Source organism: Megascapheus bottae, chromosome 18 (genome assembly GCF_031878675.1).
Source record: "Megascapheus bottae isolate mThoBot1 chromosome 18, mThoBot2.hap1, whole genome shotgun sequence".
Lineage (NCBI taxonomy): Eukaryota > Metazoa > Chordata > Mammalia > Rodentia > Geomyidae > Megascapheus > Megascapheus bottae.
In genome coordinates this window covers 10,545,780-10,571,579 of record NC_143526.1, presented here as the reverse complement: position 1 = coordinate 10,571,579, position 25,800 = coordinate 10,545,780, and the positions used below count along the sequence as shown (strand labels likewise).

Here is a 25,800-nt window from a genome sequence, read left to right as displayed (position 1 = left end):
GCGTCACAGGATCCTCAAGCACAGATCCTCCCATTAAGCAGGTAGCACCCTAGGCATCCACTGATGGTGCCTGACCCATGCCGAATACTCTTTCCCCGGAACTTGCTTAGAACAACCTCTGTCAATACGGCATTCAAACCCCTGTACCTCTGTAGCCACCACTCTGGCCTCAGCCACAATAGTCTTCTCCCCCTCCCCAAACCTTTTGTTTTTGCCACTCTTGGGGCTTGAACTCAGGGCCTGAGCACCGTCCTTGGGCTTTCCTCAAGGTTAGAGCTCTACCATTTGAGCCACAGCACCACTTCTGGCTTTTTCTATGTATGTGGTACTGAGGAGCCTGGGTCTTTGTGTATGCTAGGCAAACACTTTACCACTAGGCCAAACTCCCGGCCCTTCCCTCACCTGACTTTTTGACATGAAGTAGCTCAGTTACCTGGCCAGGACCCAGCATTTCTGTCTCTGAAATTCCTCCATGTTCACATGAGAGCCAACATCTGTCTACCTCACCCTGTCTCCCTATTTACCAAGTACTTGTAGCCTGGGTCTGGCCATTCTCATATCTGAAGCAGGCACAGAAGCCTGGTTGTTTCGTTATGAGGCATAAACCTACCTTCACCCTCAAGTACTCTTAGGGAACCTCTATCTTGAGTTCACATCAACTATTTTAATATGGTCCTTTGGGCTACAAACAGGAATTCCTGAAAATCATAAGCTACCGAGAGGTATAGCCTTTGAATACCTTATCCTTAAAATGTGGTGAGGTTCTATTTAGTAACACTGGGACATCCATCCAATAGGAGTCCCCACACAGCTGAGTGTTTGAAACACCTGTATCATTTCTCCTGCAATCCCCACCCTTAGCCTGGCACAAAATAGCTGCCCAGAAAACAATGTCCAATGACTATGATGCCAGGTTGTGCAGATGGGTCGGCAGATGGCACAAGTACAGCAGAACTCAGGCTGAGGACCAAGTAGAGGTAACACTCTGACTAAGAGGAGTTCAAGAGAACAACAGAAAAGGATTCCAGGATCTAAGCATCCATGTGCTTAGGTCTATGGCCTCTTCCAGTACAAGCACACTATTCCTCAGTCACATTCTTAGCCCTATTTTCCCCTAAGGAAGAAACCTTCCCATGATTCACAATGAGCATGGGATGGTCCTTGAACTGGATTCTAGTCCCATCATTCATCTGTGACCTTGCGTACTCTTGGAGAATACCCTATGCCTACGGAGACCTCTTGCAGCCTACAGCATGCTGTCTGGGGTCTGATGGGATTAAATGATGCAACAAGGACCATGACCTGGCCTACCTGATATCACATGCTTCACCTAATTATACAAGTGCCTGTAAACATCTCCATTTCCAAAGGAGAAGCCAGAAGATAGGCTACCTCTGTAGTCACCATGCTAGCCCAGAGTCATACTGTATAGCGTACAAAAACCCTCCAAGGAGGGTGGGTCACTCACCTGTGACAGAGCATAGTTCCACCCTAGAGGAGGTGGGAAAGCAGCAACCCTGGCTCTTTGAACATCTGGGCACCTTATCTGGTGGCAAGATCAAAACCTACCACCTCCTTTCCTCCTCCTCTTGGTGTCTACTGAAGACAGCAGCTGTGGCAGCATTTCTAGTCCCTGCAGGCACTGAGTCCATCGGCTAGTCTCCAGTCCGCAAGACCAGAACATGCCAGCACAGAGGCTCTTTCTACAAACAGCATCTTTTGGCTTCTGCTCTTCCACTAGCACAAGGGCTTGTTGGGCCACTGTAAGGACAGAGGCTGGCACATACAGATGAAGCTGCAGCCTCTCAGCCATTAGCCTCTCTCAAACTCAACAAGCAGAAAGCTCACAGGTGACTCACAACTAATATGACACCTCTGAACACAGTCCTTGTCCTTGTGAGACCAGAAGTGGGGACACGAGAGCCACTTAAGCAGCCTCAGAAAGGTCCACCCTTTCTCTACACACATGCTAATTACTTAGTACTAGGGTTCCCAGGGACAGAACTGTGCACATGACAGCAAGCTTGGCAGTCAGAGTGCTTGTCAGTGGGGAAGGACCAGGTGACATTTGCCTGCAAGAGGCCAGTAGGATCAGTCGGGTATTTAGTAGGCCAAACCTGTCATTTTCTCTTGAATTTGCTTCTTTCTCCAAGGCCCGAACAACATCTTCCAGCTGCAGAAGTTTGATTTTCACATCGTTCTTCTCTCTCTCAGAGAGGGTTTCAGCCGCTGTCTCCTCGAAGGTGGCAAGTCGCTCTGGCACAAGCCCCTGTGGGTCTGGGAGCTTAGGGCAGGTCAGCAAGAGCCCTGTGTTCTCAGCTTCTCCATCAAGCTGGAGATGAGTCTCCAGGGCACCTTTACTGCCCCTGGCTGACCCCTCCTGCCCTCCCATGGAGATGGGTTCCCTCATCAAACTGCTAGTTTGTTTCTCCAAGAGCAGCTCCTCAGTGTCAGGCTGCATGGAGCTTGCTGAGGCCCTGGCAGAAGGTGCTAGCCCTTCTAGGATGGCTCCCTTGTTTATCCCACATGGCTCCACATGTGACTTCCTCTCCAAAGGGACAGTACTGAGTGGATCCTGATGGTTCTCTTGGAGGCTGGGGCCCTCTGAGGGGCCTCTAGACATCCCGGTGGGGGATGGGCTCTGGATGGCATACACCATGCAAGGCTGGCCAAGTGTATCCCTACCCTGGCTAGGCCAGTATCCTACTGACACCTTCACATCTCTATCAGCACAGAGGGCCATTGGGACCAGTGGCTGATCCCCACTCTCTGGAAGCAGGGGTGCGGGGTTACATGGCCTTTCTGATTCACTGCCCACTGTAGCAGTTCTATCTTTCAAGAGGGCACGCAGCATCTCTGCCTCCCAGGCAAGCCTGTCTACTTGGTCCCTGTAGGTACGCTCCAACTTTTCCTTCTCCTGCGTGAATGATCTGCATATCTGTGCCTGTTCCTCACTCATCGCAGCCTGCAGCTTCAGCTGCTGCCTCCGACAGCGGGCCAGGATCTCCTTTTCTCTCTCTTCCTGTCGCCCCTTCTCCAAGTCCAGCTGCGCCACCAGCTCATTAGCTCGGCGCAAATGTGTCTGCAGCAGCTTGTCCTTCTCACACTGATGCTGCAGGGACAGGCTCTCACAGTGGGCAGCATGTTGGGCTTCCAGCCATGACAGCTTCTGACTCAGCTCATTTCCAGCCTCTCTCCTGTGGAAACATAAGTCACACACACTGAATTCTGTCGGGATGAGGCCCAGGCCCTTCTCAGAAAAGCCACTGAGCTCCTATTCTAACCACCTAACTTCTCTCTCTTCAGTGGCATTCTGTACCTTGCTGTGTCTCTAGGCCTAGGTCGGGTAGGGTGACCCAGGAGGGTCTACTCCTAAGACCCTCTGTGGAGTCTACAGGGGATAGGATCCCATGGGTTAGGTTCCACACATAAAAGCCAACACTTGTAACATATAGTAAGTGTAAGGGGCTTATAATTAAGTGGACTAGTTCCTCGGCCCCACTGACCACACTGCAAGTGTTCAGTATTGAAGGGTCGGACCCATGTTCATCATCACAGTCAATGCTATTGGGCAGTATTAACTGTTAATCATATTAAGTGAAGTAAGCCAGACTCAAAGGAACATAGGCTCAATGGTTCCCCTCATTTGTAATAATTAGTATAAACCTTGGACTCTCCTAGCAGAGATTTACAATAGAGCAAAACCTAGATACATAAGGCCATATAGGATGAGGCTAAATGAAAGGACCTCCAGGATATGAAACAAGAGCCATATAATGAGTGATAGTTGTTCTAATGTACTACGTTAGTTCTTATCTTTTTTGGTCCCTTGGTTATTTCAGATTGTTCTAGTATCTTACCCTGTTATCTGATATATTGTATATATGTTTATTTGATTATTTAAAATAGGAGAGGGAAGGGGGAAAACAAGATGGGGGGGAGGGAAATGGGGACAAACCCATGAGAAGGGATAGCAATGTTTTGGAAGCAATGCACCTTCTATCTGGTGAATGTAATGTAACCCTTCTATTAATTACAATTAAAAATATATTAAAGAAAAAAAATCCTGTGAGCTGCTGGGCTGGGACCACTAGCAGCCTGGCCAAGTTATGTGCATGGGGCGGGGGGAGATAAGTGAAGCAAGGATTGGACAAAGCACCAAGTCTGGCAGGGCATGCAGTGCACTGCAGCCAGGGCAGGTGAGTCATCCTTCTGGTGGATGTGTCACCCTTTTGCACAGTGAAATAACTGGGAGCCTAGCTGGGTAGCAACCCAGGAGTGAAGGGCTAGTGCCTCTAGGGCTGGGGACAGCTCAGGCGGGAGGCCAGGCACACTCCAGATGCTGAAAAGGACTCTCAGCCAGCTCGTGAGTCAGCTCGTGAAAGTCTATAAGCAACTCCAGCTGAGGTCCATATAACACAGTGTTAGGTTTAAGAAGAATAGCTTACGCTTACACACACACACACACACACACACACACACACACACACACACACAGATTGACTTAAACAAGACTTCTCTGTCCTCCAGCGCAGGGATAGCCAGTTTGTGTAAGTCCCCAGTGATCTGAATAGCTCCAATCTTGGAATAGAGGGCAGAAGGAATATTTCCTGATCATGCCCAACTTCCTCTGGCCAAGAAGAACAGTGCCTGCCTCATCTAAGTCAAGAGTTAGCCCTCCCCATGAAGGTCACTGATCTGCTGCTGTCATGAAGACGACATGACCATGTGCTCTCCATGTTAATATCTGAACCTCACCTGCCCCAGAACAGTGCCAACTAAGCCATCTCCTCAATCTAGGCCAGATCCAGGTCAGGAAGTGGGAGGACCATCTTCTTAGTTTTGACAGGATAATGAGTACCAGCTAATAAGTACCATATCTACAGTAACCAGGCACTGGCTGTACCAAGTTGGCCTTACAGGACAGAATGGGCACAGGTGGCATTCCTTAGGTAACTCTGACATGATAAAATATAAAACACCACACTCAAATTTTCAAAATAACCCTTTTTTCCTCCTTGAGACAAACATTTTGGCATTTTCCAGACTCTCACTAACCCAGATTATTATTTTGAGGGACTTTTAAATTTTCCCCAATGCCCTATCTGCTAACCCATGAGCTACTGAAACTAAAGCCTGGTATTAAATGGTGAAGAACACGTTGCTCTGACTTGCTAAGCAAGCTTGAGGCAGAAGGGAAAGAACACTGAGTTCAAATTCTACATAGAATTTGTAGCTTAAGTGGTAGAATATTAGCCTTGAGTAAAAAAAAAGCTCAGGGACGGGCTGGGAGTTTGGCCTACTGGTAAAGTACACGAAGACCCGAGTTTGATTCCTCATAAAATCATAGAAAAAAGCCAGAAGTGGTGCTGTGGCTCAAGTGGTAGAGATTTAGCCTTGAGAAAGTCCAAAGACAGTGCTCAGGCCCTGAGTTCAAGGCCCAGGACTGGCAAAAGAAAAAAAAAAGCTTAGGGATGGCAGACAGAACCAGAGTTCAAGCCCCAAGACTGGGGCAAAAAAAAAAAAAATTACACAGAGGAGAGTTGGACATGGTGGTACATGAAACTCTTATCTCCAATAAATTAACCCCTCTCCCTCACAAAAAAAAAAAAAATCCAGAAGTGGCATTGTGGTTCAAGTAGTAGAGCTAACTAGCCTTGAGCAAAAGAAGCTCAGGGATAGTGCCCAGGCCCTGAGTTCAAGTCCCAAAACACCAACCCCCTCCGCCCCCCCCCCCCAAAAAACCCTTACAACTCAAGCATGGTGATATAAGCCTGTCATTTTAGCCACAAAGGAAGAAGAGGCAGGAGGTTCATGGTATGAGGCTGGCCCTAGTAAAAAGTGCCAGACCCCAGCTGAATGATAAATGAGGTGAAAAGGGTTGGGAGCCTGGTTCAAGTGGTAGAGCACAACCCCTGAGGTCAAACTATCACTACCAAAACAAGAATAACAAAAAGTCCAACAGTTTCTACACAGCAAACTGCATTATTGTCCAAGCTCTATTTAGCTTTTTTTTTTAAAGTTAAAGAAAAATTGGAAGGGGAGGGAGAAAATGAAGGAATGGGTAACATGATTCAAAAAAAAATGCACAGCCAGTGCAGTGGCTCACGCCTGTAACCCTAGCTACTCAGGAGGCTGAGATCTGAGGATCGTGATTCAAAGCCAGCCTAGGCACTAAAAAGTCCGTGAGACTTAGCTCCAATTAATCACCAGAAAACTGGAAGTGGTACTGTGGTTCAAGGGATAGGGTGGCAGCCTTGAGTTGAAGAACTCAGGGACAATGCGCAGGCCCAGAACTCAAGTCCTATGACCAACCAAAACAAAAACAAAAAAGAAAAAGAAATGTACTCACTACCTTATTTATGTAACTGTAATCCCTCTGTATATCACCTTCACAAATAAAGTATGGAGTGAAAATATATATATATATATATGTTCTTCTATCCTTCAGTCACCTGCCCTAAAAAAACCCACCCCTTTACCACTTCTGGGCATCTACCCTGAACATCATAACCCAGGATATGATAAGGACACCTGCTCAGCTATGTTTATCTCTGCACTATTCACAATAGCCAGGCCATGGAAACAATCCAGATGCCCTACTGTAGATGTATGGATACAGAAAATGTGATGTGTATATATATATATATATATATATATATATATATTACACACACACACACACACAAAATGGAATTCTACATAGCCAACAGACAAGATAAAATAATGGCATTTGCAGGGAAGTGGATGAATCTAGAGCAAATCATGTTGAGTGAGACAAGTCAAGACCAAAGGAACAGAAGGCGCATGGTATCCTTAATATGTGGCTATTAGATCCAAACAGTACAAGAGTGAGGACTCAATATCTGCATACCCAAAGCTATGGACATGGTATTGGAAATATAAACACAACTACATAGACATAAAAACCTATGACTCTATAGGCATAATGTTTTATTACATAGATTATTATGTATCTACGACATACAAACCCTCAGCCTAATTTTGATTATGTTCTAAAAACTAAGTGCCAGTGATTGTATTAGATTCCCTTCTTGAACACTTGTTTGTTAAACATGTCATTTAAAATATGATGTAAAAATCATAAATTCTTTAATTAAAAAAAAATCTACCTCTTCCTCTCTGGTAAAGCACTGCAATTTTGAACAGTTTAACCAAATCTAATGTCAAATTTGTTTCTTACTGAGCAGCCCTGGTATATGCTGAGTGGTAGCAGCTGACCTTATCTGCTGCAGCTGGTTCTCATGCCGCATGTGCATCTCCTCCTCCAGGCGCCGAGCCAGGCCGCACAACTCCTGTGCACAGCAGTGGGCCAGCCCAGCCTTCCCAGGCTCTGGATTGTGCACTTTGTCTTGAAGCTGCTCCTGCAGACCCAGGATGACCTCCTGTGACTTTGTGTACAGAGCTTCCAGGTCTGTTTTCTGGTCCTCTAGTATGCTGACCTCAACCTGGTGAGCCTGCTTCATCTCCCTTTTCTCCTTCTCAAGGTTCTTCTTCATAACCTCGATTTCCCTCTCGTAGTAATTTACCTAAAGAGAGACACATGAACAATACTAATCATGAAGTCCTAACAATGACCTAGTCTAACAAGCAACATAGAAATATGATGCTAGGGCCAAGAGGTTAGCCTTGTGGTAGAGTGCTTGCCTAGCATACACAAAGACCCGAGGTTGAATTCCTTGGTACCACATACATAGAGAAAGCCAGAAGTGGTGCTATGGCTCAAGTGGTAGAGCTTTATCCTTGAGGAAAGCCCAAGGACAGTGCTCAGGCCGTGTGTTCGTACTCCAGGACTGGCAAAAAAAAAAAAAAAAAAGAAATATGATGCTATCAGATAGGAGCCAGAGCCCAGACCTGACCAGGCCTAGAACCTATAGAGGGGATAGTAATGAAATGGACAGTGCCCCATTTAGTCACGTGCATCACACCATCCCTATCACTTTTGGTGACTCTGGAGCAGGTCTAACAAGTAGTCAGGGGACTTGTGGCCAAGCAGGGCTGGGTACCAGATCAGGTGGAACAAGGGACACAGAAAATGTGACAACTACTGAGATAGTCTTTAGAAGCCCAGTGATGCCCCTTAGCCTCCAAGAAGCCATGACTGACTAGATAACAGACTGGCAAGGTCATGTCAGTAATCCAGATAACATGTTGGCAAGGTCATGCCAGTAGCTGCTGGGGGACTCAAGGGTACAACTACAAGATGGAGGTGGCCTCTTTATTGATGACATACAACAGCAAGTCACAGACAATGGCCCTTAAGCCTTACTATAGTCTAACAAACAGGAAATATGACTCAGCCAGAGACGTCATGGACATGAAGCCACAGAGTTCTTAGGCAAACCCAAAGCCCTTTACACAGATTCCTGACAACTCATGACTACATCAGCACATTCTTATGCAACACATAGCTCCTTCCCAGGATTCATCATTCCTACATCCTGCTTCCCTCCAAAGACGAGATGGACCTAAAGCAATTTTATTTACCATTTGTTTGATCTGAGATTAGAGTCTCACAGTTCTCTCTCCTCAGAGCCTCGCTGGTGCTAGGATTTCAAGTGTGCACCACCATACTCCACTGTTTCATTATGATGAATAATTTTTTTTTTTTTGCCAGTCCTGGGCTTGAGCTCAGGGCCTGAGCACTGTCCTTGGACTTTCTCAAGGCTAGAGCCTCAGCACCACTTCCGGCTTTTTTCTATGTATGTGGTACCAAGGAATTGAACCCGGGTCTTCATGCATGCTAGGCAAGCACTTTAACCACTAGGCCAAACTCCCGGCTCCATGATGAATAATCTTATCACCAGGCAGAGGGGGCTAAGGCAAATATGTGACAGTGTCAGCACAACAGAACAAAGCTGCCTGGCTGGTGGCCTGTGACCTCCCATTCCTGTTACCTTGGCCTCCAGCTGGATCTTGAGGTCCTGGTAATGTTCCTTCACCTGCTCCAACATTATCTCCGTTTCTATACTCACTGGAGTAGAGTCACCCACAAACAAAATGCCTACAAACAAGAGGACATTTGGCTTATGACATGCTCAGGATGTGCCAGGTCCCTTCTGAACCCTCCAATCTAACATGTGCAGGTCATTGATCCTCCTACCATCCTGTGACAAAGCAGCCCTCAGTGTGCTTGAGGAATATGGTGTTGGCAGGAAAAGCCACACTGAGCTTTTAAAGTTATCACTTAGCAATCAGCAGCTTGTCTTTCCAGACTACTCAGAGAACCAGAAGACATCCTGCAAGAGGAGTGGCCCCCAAAGAAATATGACTCTCAGGTGGTATGTGTAAGCTGGATGTGGTGGTATAGTGTGGTGTGTAGTCCTAGCTACTCAGGAGGTAGAGATTGGCTGGAGGCTAGCCAAGGCACAAATTGTCAAGATGTTGTCTTGACAATGGACCTGGTGGCACACACCCAGTCATCTCAGCTACACAGGAAAGATAAATAAGAATATCACAGTCCAGCCTGGCCTAGACCTGTATCCAAGATTATCTTTTAAAATGACGAAAAGCAAAAAGCTCAGGGTATAGCTCAAGAGGTACAGTGCCTGACTAGCAAGCATGATGCCCTCAATACCACAAGAAAAAGAAAGAAACAAAGAAAGAAAGGAAGAAAGAAAGAGAGAAAGAAAGAAAGCACTCATTGTACCCTAAATTCGACTCCTAATGATACACCAGTAAGTGGGCAATCACAGTTCACCTCCAAGTGATTTAGGGCTTTGCATCTGTCTAGTGAATACACAGACTGATCAGAATTATCATGTGCACAGAATTTTCAAGCCTTACATTTTGTATTTTTTGGTGGGCCTATACTGTTTATTATTATAGTAAATATGAAGCAGACTCCTTTCAGTACATCTAGCACACTAGATTCTGGAAGTCTGAAGGTCCTGACAGGGGGCCTCAATAACGGCAGACCCTGATCTGGAAAGGTGAATGAGGGGGCTGCCTCGGTGGATCTCACATTCAGAGATACCCACTAGATTCTCTTTGGATGTCCCCATGTTGGCTCTTTAGGGTATTTTCTTTTTTTGTTTTCTTAGTAGCTTTAAGGCACCATGGGAACCCTACAACATGATTTGGGAACTACAGATGGGTACGCAGTGCTGTCTGAGTGGTCAGAGCTGCCATTACATATGACTTAAGGAGCTGTTATGACTGCTGGGTCTCCATGGCCTCACTGCAGAGAGATGGGAGCCCCATGGAATGAACAGGGCTGAAGCAACTGTCCCAGTGATTGCCTGGCATAATCAATAGGACAAAGAAAAGACAAGCACATAACATCCCCTGGTCTCCAAAAAGAACACTGCAAATCTCAAGGACCCTCTATTCTTAGACTCCCTAGTCTCCAGAAGCCAAGAATACCCCCAACATTGGCCCTCTTAACATATGGAGCTTGTCCCAACCACATCAGTTGAGAGGGTAGGAACCTCAAGAAAGATCTCCCTGAGCCCAAGCAGATAGGGCAGGAGCCTCCCCTTAGATACCTGTCCTCTACCCACTCGTAGTCCTCTCTAAGTGACCTCTCAGTGTTCAGCCTTGCTGCCTGTGATGTCACACTGGATCCATCATATCATGATCCATATCAACAAAACTTTTATCACTTACACCCAAAGGCAAAACCCTCCACCCTCCTCAACTGACCTCTGGTCTCGAGGATACCATGTCAGTGTCCAACCTTGGGGCCATCTCCACAGAGTGATGCCCCCATCTCATCTCAAGGGCTGGCTCTTACCTGCTGGTCCACGTCCAGGAAGCCGCCTTCCATGGAAACCTGAGTCCCCTGATGGGCTTGGCCGACTCTCGTGCAACTGTGCCTGAAGTCCTTCCAGCTTGGATTGCAGCTCATCATTGTGATCTTGTAGGTCCTACATGGGCAGTTAGACACTTCCTTCAGCTACTGCAGCCACTCAGCCCATTAAGGACAAACCCAGAACCAGCCCCATCCACAGGGAGTATCCTCTATAGACTATGCACAATCTGAGGTCAGAAGGTGTTGATTCTCTGTACTCCTTGCCTACAACAACTTGGTAAGTTCCTAACTATGTAGTGGACTAAGCAAAAGTGGGAGCCATTTCTTGACTTTCTCACACATTAAATCATTTCCTATCACAGGGAGGATACAGGGAAAGGACTCAAGGAAAAAAGTAGATATAATGGAAAAATGTGCAAAGTACCTTACCAATATCTGACACTACTGGTGCTGTTTAAAGCCACAGTGGTGCTGCTATGAGGTATGACTTCTATTTTATGTGCTAAGCAGTATGCTGGGATTCTTTTCTCAGCAATTGTGGAACTACAAAGGACTCTGCAGCTATAGCTATTAACACAAAAGAGGGGGCTACTTGCTTTAGATCAAATGCCACAAAACAGAGATGCACATGGCAAACAGATGCCTGAGGTGGTAGAGACTGCACAGGCAGAAGGAAGTGAGCTAGGGGACAGAGATACTGTGCAGGCAGGGGTAGAAGCTTCAAAGGAAGGCTCTGCATTTATGGTTGACACCATTTTATCAGCACTTGGTGAAGCGGACCCAGGTACTTCCTTGTTAAAGGAATGAGAAAAGGAATCTATAGCCCTCGAAGACTGCGAAGAAGAATGGCGACACGATTACTACTGCTGTGGGTCTGTGCCCTCAATTTTGGATCCCAGGCAAAGCTGTGATGGTTCCAACCTAGAAAGCAGCAGCAAAGGCCACATGTCTTTGAAGGGCAGACAGAGGGAGTATCGCTAGTATACTCCCTCTGGGGGAAGGTGGGCATCATGCTGTGAAGGAAACCTGAACTGAACCATGTAGAGAAGATCAAAGGCCAACATGGCCATGCACAAAAAAGCCTCTGTGGTTTTAAGTTTCTTTTTGATCCTTAAAGTCTCTCTGAACATTTTTTTTTTGGTACTAGAGCTTAAACTCAGGGCCTCATGCTCTTGCTCAGCCTTTTTGCTTATGGCTAGTGCTGTATCCTTTCAGCCATACTTCCAGTTCAGTATTTTGCTGATTAATTGGAGATGGAATCTCAGACTTTTCTGCTTAGGCTGGCTCCAAACTATGATCCTCCAGGTCTTAGCCTCCTTTGTAGCTTCGATTACAGGAACGAACCACCAGCACTTTGCTGGACAGTTGCTCAACAAAATTACTAATCTTCCTAGCCCTGGAGGCCAGTGGACCTGCCAAATGCATCAAGTTACCTGTGGATAAGGTGCAGCTCTCCCCAGTACTTCCAGGCTGTGGGGAGAAAGGTCAGGCTCTAAAGATCATAAAGAAGCACTCACTCAATTTCCTAGTGAGACTATGCATGCTTCTTTCAAGGAGGGAGAAGTTCTGTTCTGAGAGAAAGCAGGCCAGGATGTCAGAGGTGCTGGGCCAGCCTTTGGAACAGGTATTGTTCCACTCCTAACTGATCCTGACCATCACAACACTTTTAGCCTTATATAGTTCATCTGGTCCCAAGCTGTCCAATACAAAGTTGTATGCTATGGAGGCTGTTGAGCTCCTGATTTCAAAGGCTTATCCCCCACCAAAAAAGGATATAAATTATTTTTTAAATAACATATCTGATATACTGGACTAAATAAAATATACTACAAACCCAGGTGCTGGTGGTTTGTGCCTAGAATCCTAGATGTTCAGGTGGCTGAGATCTGAGGATCACAGTTCAAAGTCAGCCTGGGCACAAAAGTCTATGAGACTCATCTCCAGGCCCAGAGTTCAAACCCCAAAACCAACAAAGAAAGCACGTGTGTGCTGGGGGCCGAGTAACGCCATGTCTAACTTTGAGCTATATCATCGGTATTGTGAATAACTTTCTGCTGAGAGGCAAGGCAACACGCAAGAGGCAGGGTGCAAGACTTGATTACCATTGGTTACAAATGTGTTATTGCTTTATCACTCTCGGCTGAGACCTACAGTGGGGGTATATTAGCTAGAGGGACTTCCTGAATAGGGTTTTTTGGGGGGATTTAGGATTCCTGCCTTGATGGAGCTCCCTGACGCATCTGTTTGTGCTCCAGCGAGGGAGGGCTGGATGAGGGTGGTCAGTGGGCCCTCTCCTCACTTGGCTCATGCTGGTCAGGGTGTGTTCTCCCTGTCCCTCCTGCTGATTGAGAGGGACCGGGAAAGAAAGACCCCGACACATGCATGCGCGCACGTGCACATACATCCATACAGCATGAAAATTAGCATGATTTAAGTTTTTACTTAAGAACGTTAATATGCCTACAAGATAACTTGAAACTGCATGTCTCCATGATGTGGGAGTTCACAGCATGAATGTACTAGTAAGTGCCGATCTGTAAGACAACATCCACAGAATGCCAAAAATGGCATTTTGAGAATATATACATATCCCACAAATTCAGCAGTTCCAGAAAGCCAGAACTCTCAGAAGACATGGCTACTTAGACTAGGTATAACTGGTGAAGGTAGTAGGTGCCTCCATAGAGGGAGCTGGCAGGGGAAGAGAACAGGGATCCTATTATACATAATACACATCATTGTTTTGTGCTGGTATTGGGCTTAAACCCACAACTTCATGTTCTTGTTCAACTTTTTTTTGTGGGTTTTTTTTTGTTGTTGTTTGTTTGTTTTTTTGTGCCAGTCCTGGGCTTGAGCTCAGGGCCTGAGCACTGTCCTTGGACTTTCTCAAAGCTAGTGCTCTACCATTTGAGCCTCAGCACCACTAATGCCTCTTTTTTTTTTTTTAAATGTATGCGGTACCAAGGAATCAAACCCGGGTCTTCGTGTATGCTAGGCAAGCACTCTACCACTAGGCCAAATTCTCGGCCCCTCTTGTTCAACTTTTTAGCTCAAGGGTGGCACCGAAGCCACCCTTATCACTTGAGCCACAGGTCAAGTGATACGAGTGAAGATGAGTCTTTCAGATTTGTCTAACTGGACTAGCTTTGAACCTTAATGCTCAGATCTCAGCCTCTTGCATAAACTAGGATTATAGGCTTGAGCCACCTATGCCAATTTATTTGAGGAATGACACTGAGGAAACTTTGAGGTACTATTTCCCCAGACAGAAAGATACTTTTGTGACAAGCATGTCCTGTAGACCTTAGGATTTGTGGACCCTGAATCTTTGAGGATTTTTTTAGAGAGAGTGGGAGATCTGGTTATCAGGGAGAAGCAAGCTCAAAGGAAATCAGGGGTGACAATGATGCTTAATACCACTAAGCAGTTCTAGGAGATGAGAGATGAAGGTAGAGCCTTTAGGCTGGCTGTGGGGCAAAGCGGACTAAACACACACATGGAGGCTATAGAATCATCCAGGAAACAGGAAGAATTGGGCATGTTAGGAGTTGGTGTGTAAGTGCTTAAAAGGAAAATCAATTTTAGGTTATCTGACAGCACGCTATTCTAACACAGCAGTGAAAACTCTCTCAGGGCTGAGACCTACAGTGGGGGTAATTAAAAAGGACTGAGATTAATGGCTGAAAAAGGCATCACTGAAGTGACAATACATAGAAAGGGAATTTGGCATCAAGGAAAAACATGGCATCCTTGCTAACACACACTCCTATTACAAAATACAAGGAAGCTGGGAGCCAGTGGCTCATACCAGTAGCTAGCTATTCAGGATGCTGAACTCTGAGGATGCTGGTTCAAAGTCAGCCTGGGCACAAAAAAATTCATGTGATTCTTTTCTCTAAGTAACCACCAGAAAACTAGAAATGGAGCTGTGGCTCAAATGGTAGAGTGCTAGCCTTGAGCTAAAGAGCTCAGGGACAACACCCAAGCCCAGAGTTCAAGCCCCACAGCCAACAACAACAACAAAAAAGTACAAGGAATGCCCTGAGGTATGACTTTGGGAAGACGGGGAGATGCACAATGGGAGAGGCACAAGGTTGCCTACCTTCTGGATTTGAAAACTGAATGAAAAATATGCCCTCAGACAAGAAGCAGTGAAGTCCAGGAGCAATATACTCATCAAGCAAGTTATTCTCTAAAATAATTCCCTCATGAAAAGAACCACAACTCCTTGGAGAAATGGCAGATTCCGGAGTGAGTGCAGGCACACTGTAAGGTAAGCTTGAGTATGTTGCTTTTACAGGAGGAGTGAACAAAACAAAAAACAAAACAACAAAAATGATGATGGCATGTCACTGAGACATGGTTAATGGGGAAAAGCAAGCTCATAAAGAAAAGAGTAAATCAAGACCAAAGGAACAAAAGGCGCATGGTATCCTTAATATGTGGCTATTAGATCCAAACAGTGTAAGAGTGAGGACTCAATATTTGCATCCCCAATGCTATGGACATGGTATTGGAAATATAAACACAACTACATAGACATAAAAATTTATGACTCTTAGCCTTGAAGAGTTTAGGGACAACTCCCAGGCCCAGAGTTCAAGCCCCATGACCGACAAAAAATAATTCCAAAATTCTATTTTAACTTGAGTTAATAGAAAATAAAAATTATAAATCGAAACATTCTAAGAGACAGAGCAGAGTTTTAATCTGGCTCTATCAAAATTCAAACCATATTCTAGATATTATCTCTACTTGGCTTAGATTTTCTTGCCATCTAAACAATTTGACATGAACTGAAACTAGGTTTCCCTGTAGAAAGCTTTGTCTTAATTGGAAGACAGAAGTTGAGTTTCTTCTTGCAACTCTTAGTGTTTGTTTTTATACTGTATGTCCATAAAAATGAGGATTTCTTCAGTTTGAATCTGCATAACTCTAGCTGCCAAACATCTCATTTGTATATGGCCTTCAACTTTTCTGTACAATAAAGATTAGTAATTGTCTCTCTGGTAAAAAAAATTATGACTCTATGGACATGTTTCATTACATAGATTAATATGTATCTATGACATACAAACCCTCAGCCTAATTTTAATTATGTTCTAAAATCTAAGTGCCAGTGATTGTATATAGAGATTCCCTTTTTTACTACTTGTTTGTTAAACACGTCATTTGAAATATGATATAAAAATCAATGTTAATAAATTCTTTAAATTAAAAAAAAAGAATGAGAATGAGGTTCAACTGTAATACCAGGAAGCAGTTTTTGGAAGTTTGAGACTGTCATTGGTCAAATCTTATATAACTTGTGTATCAAAATTTCTAAGCTCTCTAATGAATTAGACACTATTGTGGCTGAACGTGTAGCCTACTGGAACAACACAAACATCTGATCCCTAGGCCCACACAAAAAAGAATTGTATAGGTAAACCATTGGGAAAAATAGGACCTAATATGTTCACACCAATGATAGAAAGATAGCTAGCTAGCTAGATACATACATACATAGATACATAGAGCTCTATCTTTTTAGATTTTATTGTAAAGGAGATATACAGAGGGGTTACAGTTACAAAGGTCATGTAATGAGTATATTTCTTTTTGAACAAGGGCCTCAGTCCTATATTGCAGGACACAGAACTGCTCTGGATAGGTAAACTGGCTGGGAAGGCACATACCCGACATTTGACTTCGTATTCCTTCAGGACTGCTGCAAACCGCTCCTCCTGGGCTAGGAGCTCTGTGTTCTGTGGCTCCAGCTAAATGTCAGAAAGCCAGGCAAATAAGCATGCATGAAGCCCTGGATTCAAAGGTCAGCAGACAAGAACAGGCAAGGATGGGCAGAGCCTCAGACTAGGTAGAACCCCCTCCCACTCCTCCAGCCCTGGCTCTGAGAACCTGATTGGTTCCTTCCCACAGACTGTGCACTTCCAGGACAATCTCTCAGATCCTCCTCTTCCTCCCCGCCCCTCATCCATGTATCTGGGAAGTCTCTGCTCTCCCCTTGGAACAGACAAGTAAAGCCGTCTGGGTGCTTCTTAATAAAAGAGCTCCAGCTTCCCTAATCTGACAGCCCTAGCATGCTACTAAAAAGCCTGCAAAGTGCTGGGCATAGCTGATAGATGGGACGTCATATTGCCATGAAGGCACAAAAGGCAAGGTCACTATGTTAATTTCCATCCAGTCTTGAATTTCAGTGCAAGTAACTAAATTCAATCATGCACGTACTCATTTTCAAGATTTTTTTTTTCAAGCCCACAACCAACAAAAGGACTTGCCTTATCCTTCAGCACAAACTCCAGGTCATTCTGCAGTTTCAGGATCAGCTTCTCTGAATCTGAAAGTTTTTCCACTACTTCCACAATCTCCTTCTGTAATCGACTATTTTCCTAGGAGACATAGGCAGATGTCCATTGGGCCCATTAAGCAAAGGAGGGAGTTATTGGCAGGTCTTGGTGTCACTTAAATTAGAGGCTTGTTCCCAGGAGCATTCATAATCAGGAGAAAACCCTCAAGAGGCAAGGCCTTTGTGCTAAAGAGGCAGGACTGCACCATGGAACATGCCTCCCAGAGAGACAGGTCCCCACCAAAGCTCAAAGCTTTCCCATTGTCTCTGCTTCTCCCCCAACTCCATGCTCAGTAACACCATAAATAGTATATCATTTCTAAGGTGCTATCGATCTACATGAAGTATCTTAAGTAACACCAGTAATGGCTAAAAGTCCAGCAAGGAACTCAAGAGGAGAGTTCTTGTAGGCACTAAGGAACAGGCTGAGAGGGTCAAAAGGACTCTCCAGGACCCAGCTAAGTTGGGTCCCTGAAAAAGCAGAGACTGAAGCGAACCAGGACAGATATAGAAGAGGTTACATGACTCTAAGTTAAAAAGAAGAAAACACTGGGCCTCCGGGTAGGGGCCTAGGCACATGGGTGAGTACCCCTGTGTCTCAACTATCCACACAGCCTGGACAGCTCACTGAAGCTTAGTACAGGATGAGTGTAGGGCCTGGGACATGAACCAAAGCCCACAGAAGCCAGGTCTGCTCCAGGCCACAAGCCTGGCAGGCTATGTCTTTAGGTACGCCTAGACCCTGGGATGCAGCCATGCTGTGTATAATGGCTGGCCCTCTCTGCATTCAGGTCAGTTTGGCCTAGAGTAGAGTAAGAGCCAAAGGAAGGAATAAAAGGAATTCCTTGAAAGACCAGAGCACTGCTCTGACTAAGAAGGTAATGTCATTTTGCTCTTTCCATCTAAATAAGGAACCCCTGGGATGTACCTCCACTTACCTTCAGGGACAAAGTCAGCTTCTCTCGGAGGCTGACCTCCTCAGCCTGCAGGCGGCTCACATCCTGCTCCAGCACAGACCTCTGTCTGCGGGCCTGTTCCCAGAAGAGCTCCCTCTCCATCTCCACCTCAGATCGTAGGAGACTCAGCCTTCCCCTGTACTCCTGCTCCAGGTGTCTGAAACACAGCACACACTTCACACTGGGGCTCTTGAAGGTACCACCTGCCTCTTCAGGACCCCTCCCTTCTCAGAATCCCATTGCCCTCAGTTCTCATCTTACCACCTTGGACTCTATCACCCTACTCAGAATATGGGTTTGGTTTTCAGCATGTGAACTGCCCATGCTAGGAGGAGGGAAGGCCTGGTGGTGGTGGGTACTCCTTCCTCACAACCTCTAGGCAAGGGGTACTAGTGGATCAGATGTGTCAAATATCAGAAGCCCTTCTCCTATCCCTGGAATAAGTGAGAATATGGAGTTTCATGGAATGGGTCCAACTGATGCTCAGCCTTCCACCTATTGTTCTTGCATTTTACAAACATAGGTCCACAGCAGCCTTTTACACCAGATGCACATAAAAATCAACCTCCCTCCTCAGAAAGCAGGCCAAAAATAGAGCATGGACAGTGAATTCCCCAAGTAGAGGGAGAGCAGGGACATCTTCCCTCAGATTCTGCATTGACCTTTAGCAGCAACTTTTTCTCTCATGGAAAAACAAGTTCAAATCTTAAGTGTTACCACTGAAACAGCTGCTTCACAGATTTTTCATACTAGCTCTATCTTGATTATAGAGAAATGAGCCTATTACTTCACCAGAAGACTTGGCAGGGCCAGGACCAAACATAAGCAAAGATATAGGTTCATTTTCCAGTTCACAGAGCCCAGTCTTTAAAAATCTCAGCTCATAACTTTAAAGATACAACAAACAAAGGGGAAGGAAATAAAGGATACAAGGTAGCTGTTGCTTAGGGGGGGGGGGATACTACAAATATGTCTGTTTGATTATTCCACAAACATTTGGAGTAGTCTTTTTTTTGGCCAGTCCTGGGGCTTGAACTCAGGGCCTAAGTGCTGTCCTTAGGCTTTCTCAAGTCTAGATAGAACTGTACCACTTGAGCACCCGGTCTTCATGCATGCTAGGCAAGCACTCTATACTAGGCTAAATTCCTGGTCCCTGGAGTAGTCTAAAAATTACTATTCTTTTTTGTGTGTGTCTGACAGTCTTGGGGCTTGAACTTAGGGCCTGGGCACTATTTCTAAGCTTCTTAGTTCAAGGATAATGCTCTATCACCTGAGCCACCACATCACTCTGGCTTTTTTTTTTTCTTTTCTTGCTTGTTAACTCGAGATAAGAATCTCACAAACTTTCCTGCTTAGGCTGGCTTTGAATCATGAGCCTCAGATCTCAACCTCTTGAATAGCTAGGATTATAGGCCTGAGCCACCAGCACCTAGCAAAATGATTATTCTTACAATCTACCACATCATATTTGATTCTGTAATTATGCTTTTTGAAAGCCTTTCAAATATGCCACAAAAAGGGAATAATTAAGTTAAAGTATAGCAGACCCACTTGACTAGATGCTCTGCAGCTATCAGAAAAGTACATACAACCATCTCACAAGTAATAATGTATACAGATAAAAGAAATCAAAGACATTTTTAAATGGATGAAAAATACATAAAATACAGTGTCATCTTACAAGTAATTATGTATACAGAGGAAAAAATGTCAAGGACATTTTAAAGTGGCTGAGTATGATGCCTCACAGTATACTTCCAACAATTTGGGAGGTGGACACTGAAAGGACTGTGGATCAAGGCAAGAAATTAGTGAGATCTCATCTCAATCAGTAATTCTGGTGTAATGGCATGGGCCTATAAACCCAGCTGTGCAGAAAGCATAGGCAGGAAAATTATGGCCCAGGCTGGCCACTAGCTAAAAAATCAGACTCTAAATAATAACTTAAAAGAAAAAAAAGGGTTTGAAGGCATGGCTCAAGGGGCAGACTGCCTGGCACTAGGGTCTGAGTACAAATGCTAGCACAAAAAAAGGAAGGAAGGAAGGGAGGGAGGGAGGGAGGGAGGGAGGAAAGAAAGAAGGGATAGCCTGAGAGGTTGTGGGGGGCAAAAAGTGTTCCATGCCTCTAGCACCATCACTATGTATGTAGTAGTGGGACCGGCTTCCTCTGGCAAATTCTAGAAGGCTCCTGGGCTCCATTAGGACTGTAGCCATTAGATTCCTATTCTGTTGCAGCTCCGCCAGCTGAGCAGAGCCACTGCCACTGCTGCCATTGCCGCCATTGCCATGTTTGGCTGCTTGGTGGCAGGGAAGCTGGTGCAAACAGCTGCATAGCAAGAGGCAGAGGATAAATTTGTTTTTGACTTGCCTAATTATGAAAATATCAACCGTGTTGTGGTTTTTATGTTGGGAACTAAAGGGTCCCTGGCCCCCAGTTATGGGCCTCAGCCTTCTATCCTTGGCTTCTGGGCATACTGTGTATACCCTCTGTCCTTAGATGGGGATTCTGGGAAGCCCCAGATAAGGATTCACTGCTTTGACTGCCCAGGAGCTGCTGTACTGGGCCCAAAACTTACTTGACCTTCTTCTCTGTGAGCTGCTCCAGGGCAGAATGGCAGTCATCCATCTCTTTCACAAACTCCAGGTTCCTCTTCTCAACTCTCTCCAGATCCTGCCTTGCCTTGTCCCGTTCCCGCACCAGTTGCTCCACTTGCCCTCTGCCATGAGAAGGATACAGGTCAGATGCAGGCCATACCAACAGACTGACATGCCCCGACCCTGAGCCTATTCTGAGCCCTTTGAGTTCCATGTCTGCGTAAATTATAAAAACAGCTGCATTAACAAGCCACATGTGGGCCAAATGTGTACTAACCTAGCTGTCTCCGCAACCACTTCCTGGGACATGTTTTATAACTGTTATGTCCACTTTACAGATGGGCATGCAGACAGGTGGGGGGAGGGAGGGAGAGAGGGAGGAAAGGTGAGGAAGAAAAGGGAAGAAGGGGAAGGAGGAGAGAAGAGGGAATCAGAGGAAGGAGAGAGGAGAAAGGAAAAGAAGGAGAGAGAAGGAGAAAGAGAGAGAGGGAGGGAGAGACAGAGAGACAGAGATAGAGAGTGTGAGATGGGCCAGTCAAATGACTCATGAAGTTTTCAGGCTTTTTATTCTACAAAGTCTAAGCCTAGAGCCCTGCCGTATGCCACACATTCAGACAGGCTCAGAACATTAGAGAACTAATCTCTGGGCATACAGCACACATAAAAGGAGCAGGCTGGCTATCAGTATTCTTTATGTTACTACAGCCCTGCTCTGGAAGCTTGGCATCTGGACAAGGGCAGGCAAGTCACCCAGAGAAAAAGGTGCTATGTGTATGTGACCTTGACTATGGTCACCTGGCCCAAATGAATAAAGTTCTATATAACTCATCTGTGGCTCCTGCTACTCTGGAGACTTTTCCCCTTGGAAAGAGCACTAGGCTCCTCCCTCTTGCTTCTGCTGTTGTCTGCAGAGCTGCCTGAGAGAAGGCCCGTCTGACTATACCTGACATGGAGCAATCTTTAGAGTCTTAGAGTTTTGGTTTGTCAATCTTTTTCAGAACTTCAGAACATCAATTAGAAAAAGAAAATCTAAATATTCAACTAAACCAAAACCCAGTGTAATTAGCATAAAACATGTTAGCCCAGTTCTGCTGTTTGGAAAGGACTTGTTTTCCTTTGCCAGCCTTAGCCTGCGAGTCCTCTGGCTGTACTTGGAAGCAGGTCCCTGGCTGACTACCTCCCCACCACTGAGCTCTAGTAGAATGAGAGCTCCAGCAGGATGAGATTCAAACTCATGTCCTTAGACTCCAATAACGGGCTGAGGAAGGACCATGATAAATAGATCTCTCAGCATCACATCAAGCATGAGCATCAAGGAGGTAGTGATTGTTCAATTCTGTGGACACAAAAACCAAAATAAGTGGGGCGCCATGGCTCATGCCTGTAATCCTATCATAGCCTACTCAGGAGGCTGAGATCTAAGGTTTGTGGTTCAAAGCCAATCCTGGTATGAAGGTCCATGAGACTTATCTCCATTAACCACCAGAAAACTGGAAGTGGCGCTGTGGTTCAAGTGGTAGAGTACTAGTCTTGAGCTGAAATGCTCAGGGACAGTACCCAGGCCCAGAGTTCAAGCCCAATGACCAATCAAAAACAAACAACAACAAAAATTGGGCTGGGAGTGTAGCCTAGTGGTGGAGTGCCTTCCGAGCATGGGTTCAATTCCTCACTACCACATACACACAAAAAAGCTAGAAGTGGTATTGTGGCTCAAGGGTAGAGTGCTAGTCCTGAGAAAGCTCAAGGACAGTGCCCAGGCCTTGAGTTCAAACTCCACGACTGAATGAAAAAAAAAAAAATAGTAACCAGTGAACAGTCAATAAGCCCCTTAGGCCTGCCTCTCTGGACATGTGGAAAACATTCATTTCTTCTTCTCTGCACAGCTATTCCCTTGGTTCTGCTTCTGAGTCAAAGCTCAAGGGAAGGAGTACAGGAGATAGGTAGAGCATGGAGCTCTCACATTCCAGGACCAACCAGTGGGACAGAAGAGGGAAGGAGGGTATGTCCTGAATTTTCCCAGAGGTGGGTCTGGCCAGCTATACTCCATCCCTAGTTCCATGAGGGCTCTTACTGGTGGTAGCTCAGTTCCTGGCGGTAGCAGGCCAGGGCTGCTTGCTGAATGACACCATCCACAGTCAGAAGCTCGTTGTCAAGGGCCCAGGTCAGCTCCAAAAGGTTCACTTTCTCTTCCACGTTGAAGTCCAGGCTCTAGAAGGAGCAAGCCCTACTGAGCATGAGAAAATGAGGGACATCTCCAAATACATTCTCTTATTCTCCAATGACAGTCCAGGAGCCTAGACCCATAGTGGCTATTGTAGCCAGCAGCTGCACTGTTCCTACCTACCAAAGTATCTATCTCCTGGGGGAATGATTCAACTGTAAGTAATTCTGATGGGCTGTCACCATTGTGCTCCACAGCCCCTGTTGTACCACAGTTCCCTTGTATACTCAAAGGGTGAGTGCAATTAAGGCTAGATAAGAGCTCTCTTTCCTGGACAAAGTGTGATATACAAGCAGGGACATATCCCATTCAAGCACCACACAGGGACTGAGATAGAGACGAGGGGAGTAGGACTCTTCTTCCCTCTGGAACCAACAGTTTTAAGATCCATAGAAGAGACCTGCCTACAGCTTACACCACCACAAAGCATGAGAGAAGAGGGAGAAAGATCCCAACTCCATTACATGACCCAGATCCCATGGCACCTGAATTACAAAACCCCTGGCTGCCCACTAAGGCCTATAACGTTCTTTTGCTTAAGCCAAATGATTGTTTGTCATTCTAAACTAGAAGTTTCCTCATTCATATACTTCTATGATACATAATTATAGATGGGTAATTTTGTTGGCAGAAAAATGACCTATCAAAAGAAGAAGTTAAAAGCTGAGTGCAGTGGCTCACGCTTGTAATCCTAGCTACTCAGGAGGCTGAGATCTGAGGATCAAGGTTGAAAGCCAGCCCCACAATACAAAGCCTACAAAGGAGCGACTCTTATCTCCAACTAATCACTAGAAAATGGGAACTAGGGCTGTGGCTCAAGGGTAGGGTGGTAGCCTTGAGCTGAATAGCTCAGGGATACTGCCCAGGCCAGAGTTCAAGCCCCATGACTCCTCCCCCCCCCAAAAAAATATGAATAAATAAATAAAGAGGAAGATAAAGGCAAACATTTCCCAGAGAAGAGAATCCTCATACTCTAAGAGATTTTTTTTTGAGACAAGCTGGTTTGGATCTTGCATCCTCCTCACTCAGCTACCCAAATGCTAGGATTAAAGGTATATATCAGCACATACAGGATTTAAAAAAATACAATTAGTAGAACAGAACAAATTATATCATATGTGTTCCCTCACCGCCCCCCCCCACCTCTCTCTGTGCTGTAGAGCTTGAATTCTGGGCCTGCATGCTATCCCTGAGCTCTTCAGTTCAAGGCTAGCACTCTACCACTTTGAGCCACAGCACCACTTCTGGTTTTCTAATGGCTCATTGGAGATAAGAGTTTCATGGACTTTAGTGCCTGGGCTGGTTTTGAACCCTGATCCTCAGATCTCAGCCCCGAGTAGTTAGGATTATAGGTGTATGCCACCGGCCTAGGCTTCTCATTTTTTTTTGGGGGGGGGGGCTGGTGGGAGGGTCATGGAAGTTGAACTCTAGGCCTAGGTATAGTCCTATACCTAGCTCTTTAACTCAAGGCTACCACTGTACCCTTGAGCCAAGCACCACTTCCCATTTTCCAGAGGTTTAGTTGGAGATAAAAGTCTCTCGGTTTTATAGGCTTTGTATTGCCTTTGTATTGCCAGGCTGGCTTTGAACTTTGAACCTTGATCCTCAGATCTCAGCCTCCTGAGTAGGTAGGATTACAGGCATGAGCCAACACACTCAGCTTCATATTTTTTTTAACAAGTAAACACTACACATTTTGTTTTCTTTTTTCTTTTTTTTTTTTTTTGCCAGTCCTGGGCTTGAGCTCAGGGCCTGAGCACTGTCCTTGGACTTTCTCAAGGCTAGAGCTGTACCCACTTTAGTCTCAACACCACTCTCAGCTTTTTTTTTTTCTATGTACATGGCATGGTACCGAGGAATCGAACCAGGGTCTTCGTGCATGCTAGGCAAGCACTCTACCACTAGGCCAAACTCCCGGCCCCAATACTACACATCTCTTAACTCCATTGTCCAGTAACTAATAGTACTCTTGACTCCAGCCTCTAAAAATTACAGTTACACCTAAGTTCAGTGGCAAGCACCACTAAGAGCCTATGAGGGGCCGCGAGTATGCCCTAGTGGTAGAGTGTGTGCTACATACACAGAAAAAGCAGAAGTGGTGCTGTGGCTCAACTAGTAGAGTGCTAGCCTTAAGAAAGTTCAAGGACAGTATCCAGGGCCTGCGTTCAAGCCCTAGGACTAACAAAAAAAAAAAAAAAGAAAAGAAAAGAAAAAAAAGCCTATGAGATAAGATGCTTTTCTATATCTTTAATAGAGGGATGTATGTCATGTAGATATATTATACATTTGTTAAAAATCTAGTGAATGTAGGGGCTGGGAGTTTGGCCTAGTGGTTAAAAGTGCTTGCCTAGCATGCATGAAGACCCGGGTTCGATTCCTCGGTACCACATACATAGAAAAAAGCCAGAAATGGTGCTGAGGCTCAAGGGCTAGAGCTCTAGCCTTGAGAAAGTCCAAGGACAGTGCTCAGGCCCTGAGCTCAAGCCCACGACTGGCAAAAAAAAAAAAAAATCTAGTGAATGTATGCTTTAGACTGTATTTTTGTACCAGAAGTGTAAATGTAGAACTTCAGTTAATGACTACATGCAGTAAGCTTCACTAAAAGTACAAATACAGAACTCCAGTTAATGGCTGCATACTGTATAAAGAGAAATATGACAACTTGTTTAAGCTGAGGTACAGAAAATGATTTTTAAAATGGATACTTTATTATACTTTCTTGTATCACAGTATCAGCAGTAAACTGAAAAAACATACACACATACAAGAGAAGCCACAGTAGCATGCCTGGCTCCTATCAATTATTAGGGTAACTTCTAAAAGAGAGACTTGACGGTCCATGCCTAGCCAGGTTGCTCCTAAATACTGAAAGCACTAGGAATAACAGAAGTCTGGGCCTGTTAGGATA

At 45.3% G+C, this 25,800-nt stretch overlaps 1 protein-coding gene across 2 annotated transcripts in view; it reads right to left on the bottom strand.

Moving 5' to 3' along the window:
* Positions 1–25,800, bottom strand: part of Ninl (ninein like) — a 90,370-nt gene that overhangs the window by 23,194 nt on the left and 41,376 nt on the right. For both annotated transcript variants that reach the window (XM_090351896.1, XM_090351897.1), the window contains exons 10-18: positions 22,743–22,879; positions 20,653–20,793; positions 18,059–18,233; positions 17,053–17,163; positions 16,453–16,533; positions 10,757–10,889; positions 8,919–9,025; positions 7,243–7,550; positions 2,118–3,197 (exon numbers count right to left, since the gene is read on the bottom strand). In XM_090351896.1, coding sequence (XP_090208022.1) covers positions 2,118–3,197; positions 7,243–7,550; positions 8,919–9,025; positions 10,757–10,889; positions 16,453–16,533; positions 17,053–17,163; positions 18,059–18,233; positions 20,653–20,793; positions 22,743–22,879 — 2,273 coding nt within the window. The remainder of the gene's footprint in view (positions 1–2,117; positions 3,198–7,242; positions 7,551–8,918; positions 9,026–10,756; positions 10,890–16,452; positions 16,534–17,052; positions 17,164–18,058; positions 18,234–20,652; positions 20,794–22,742; positions 22,880–25,800) is intronic.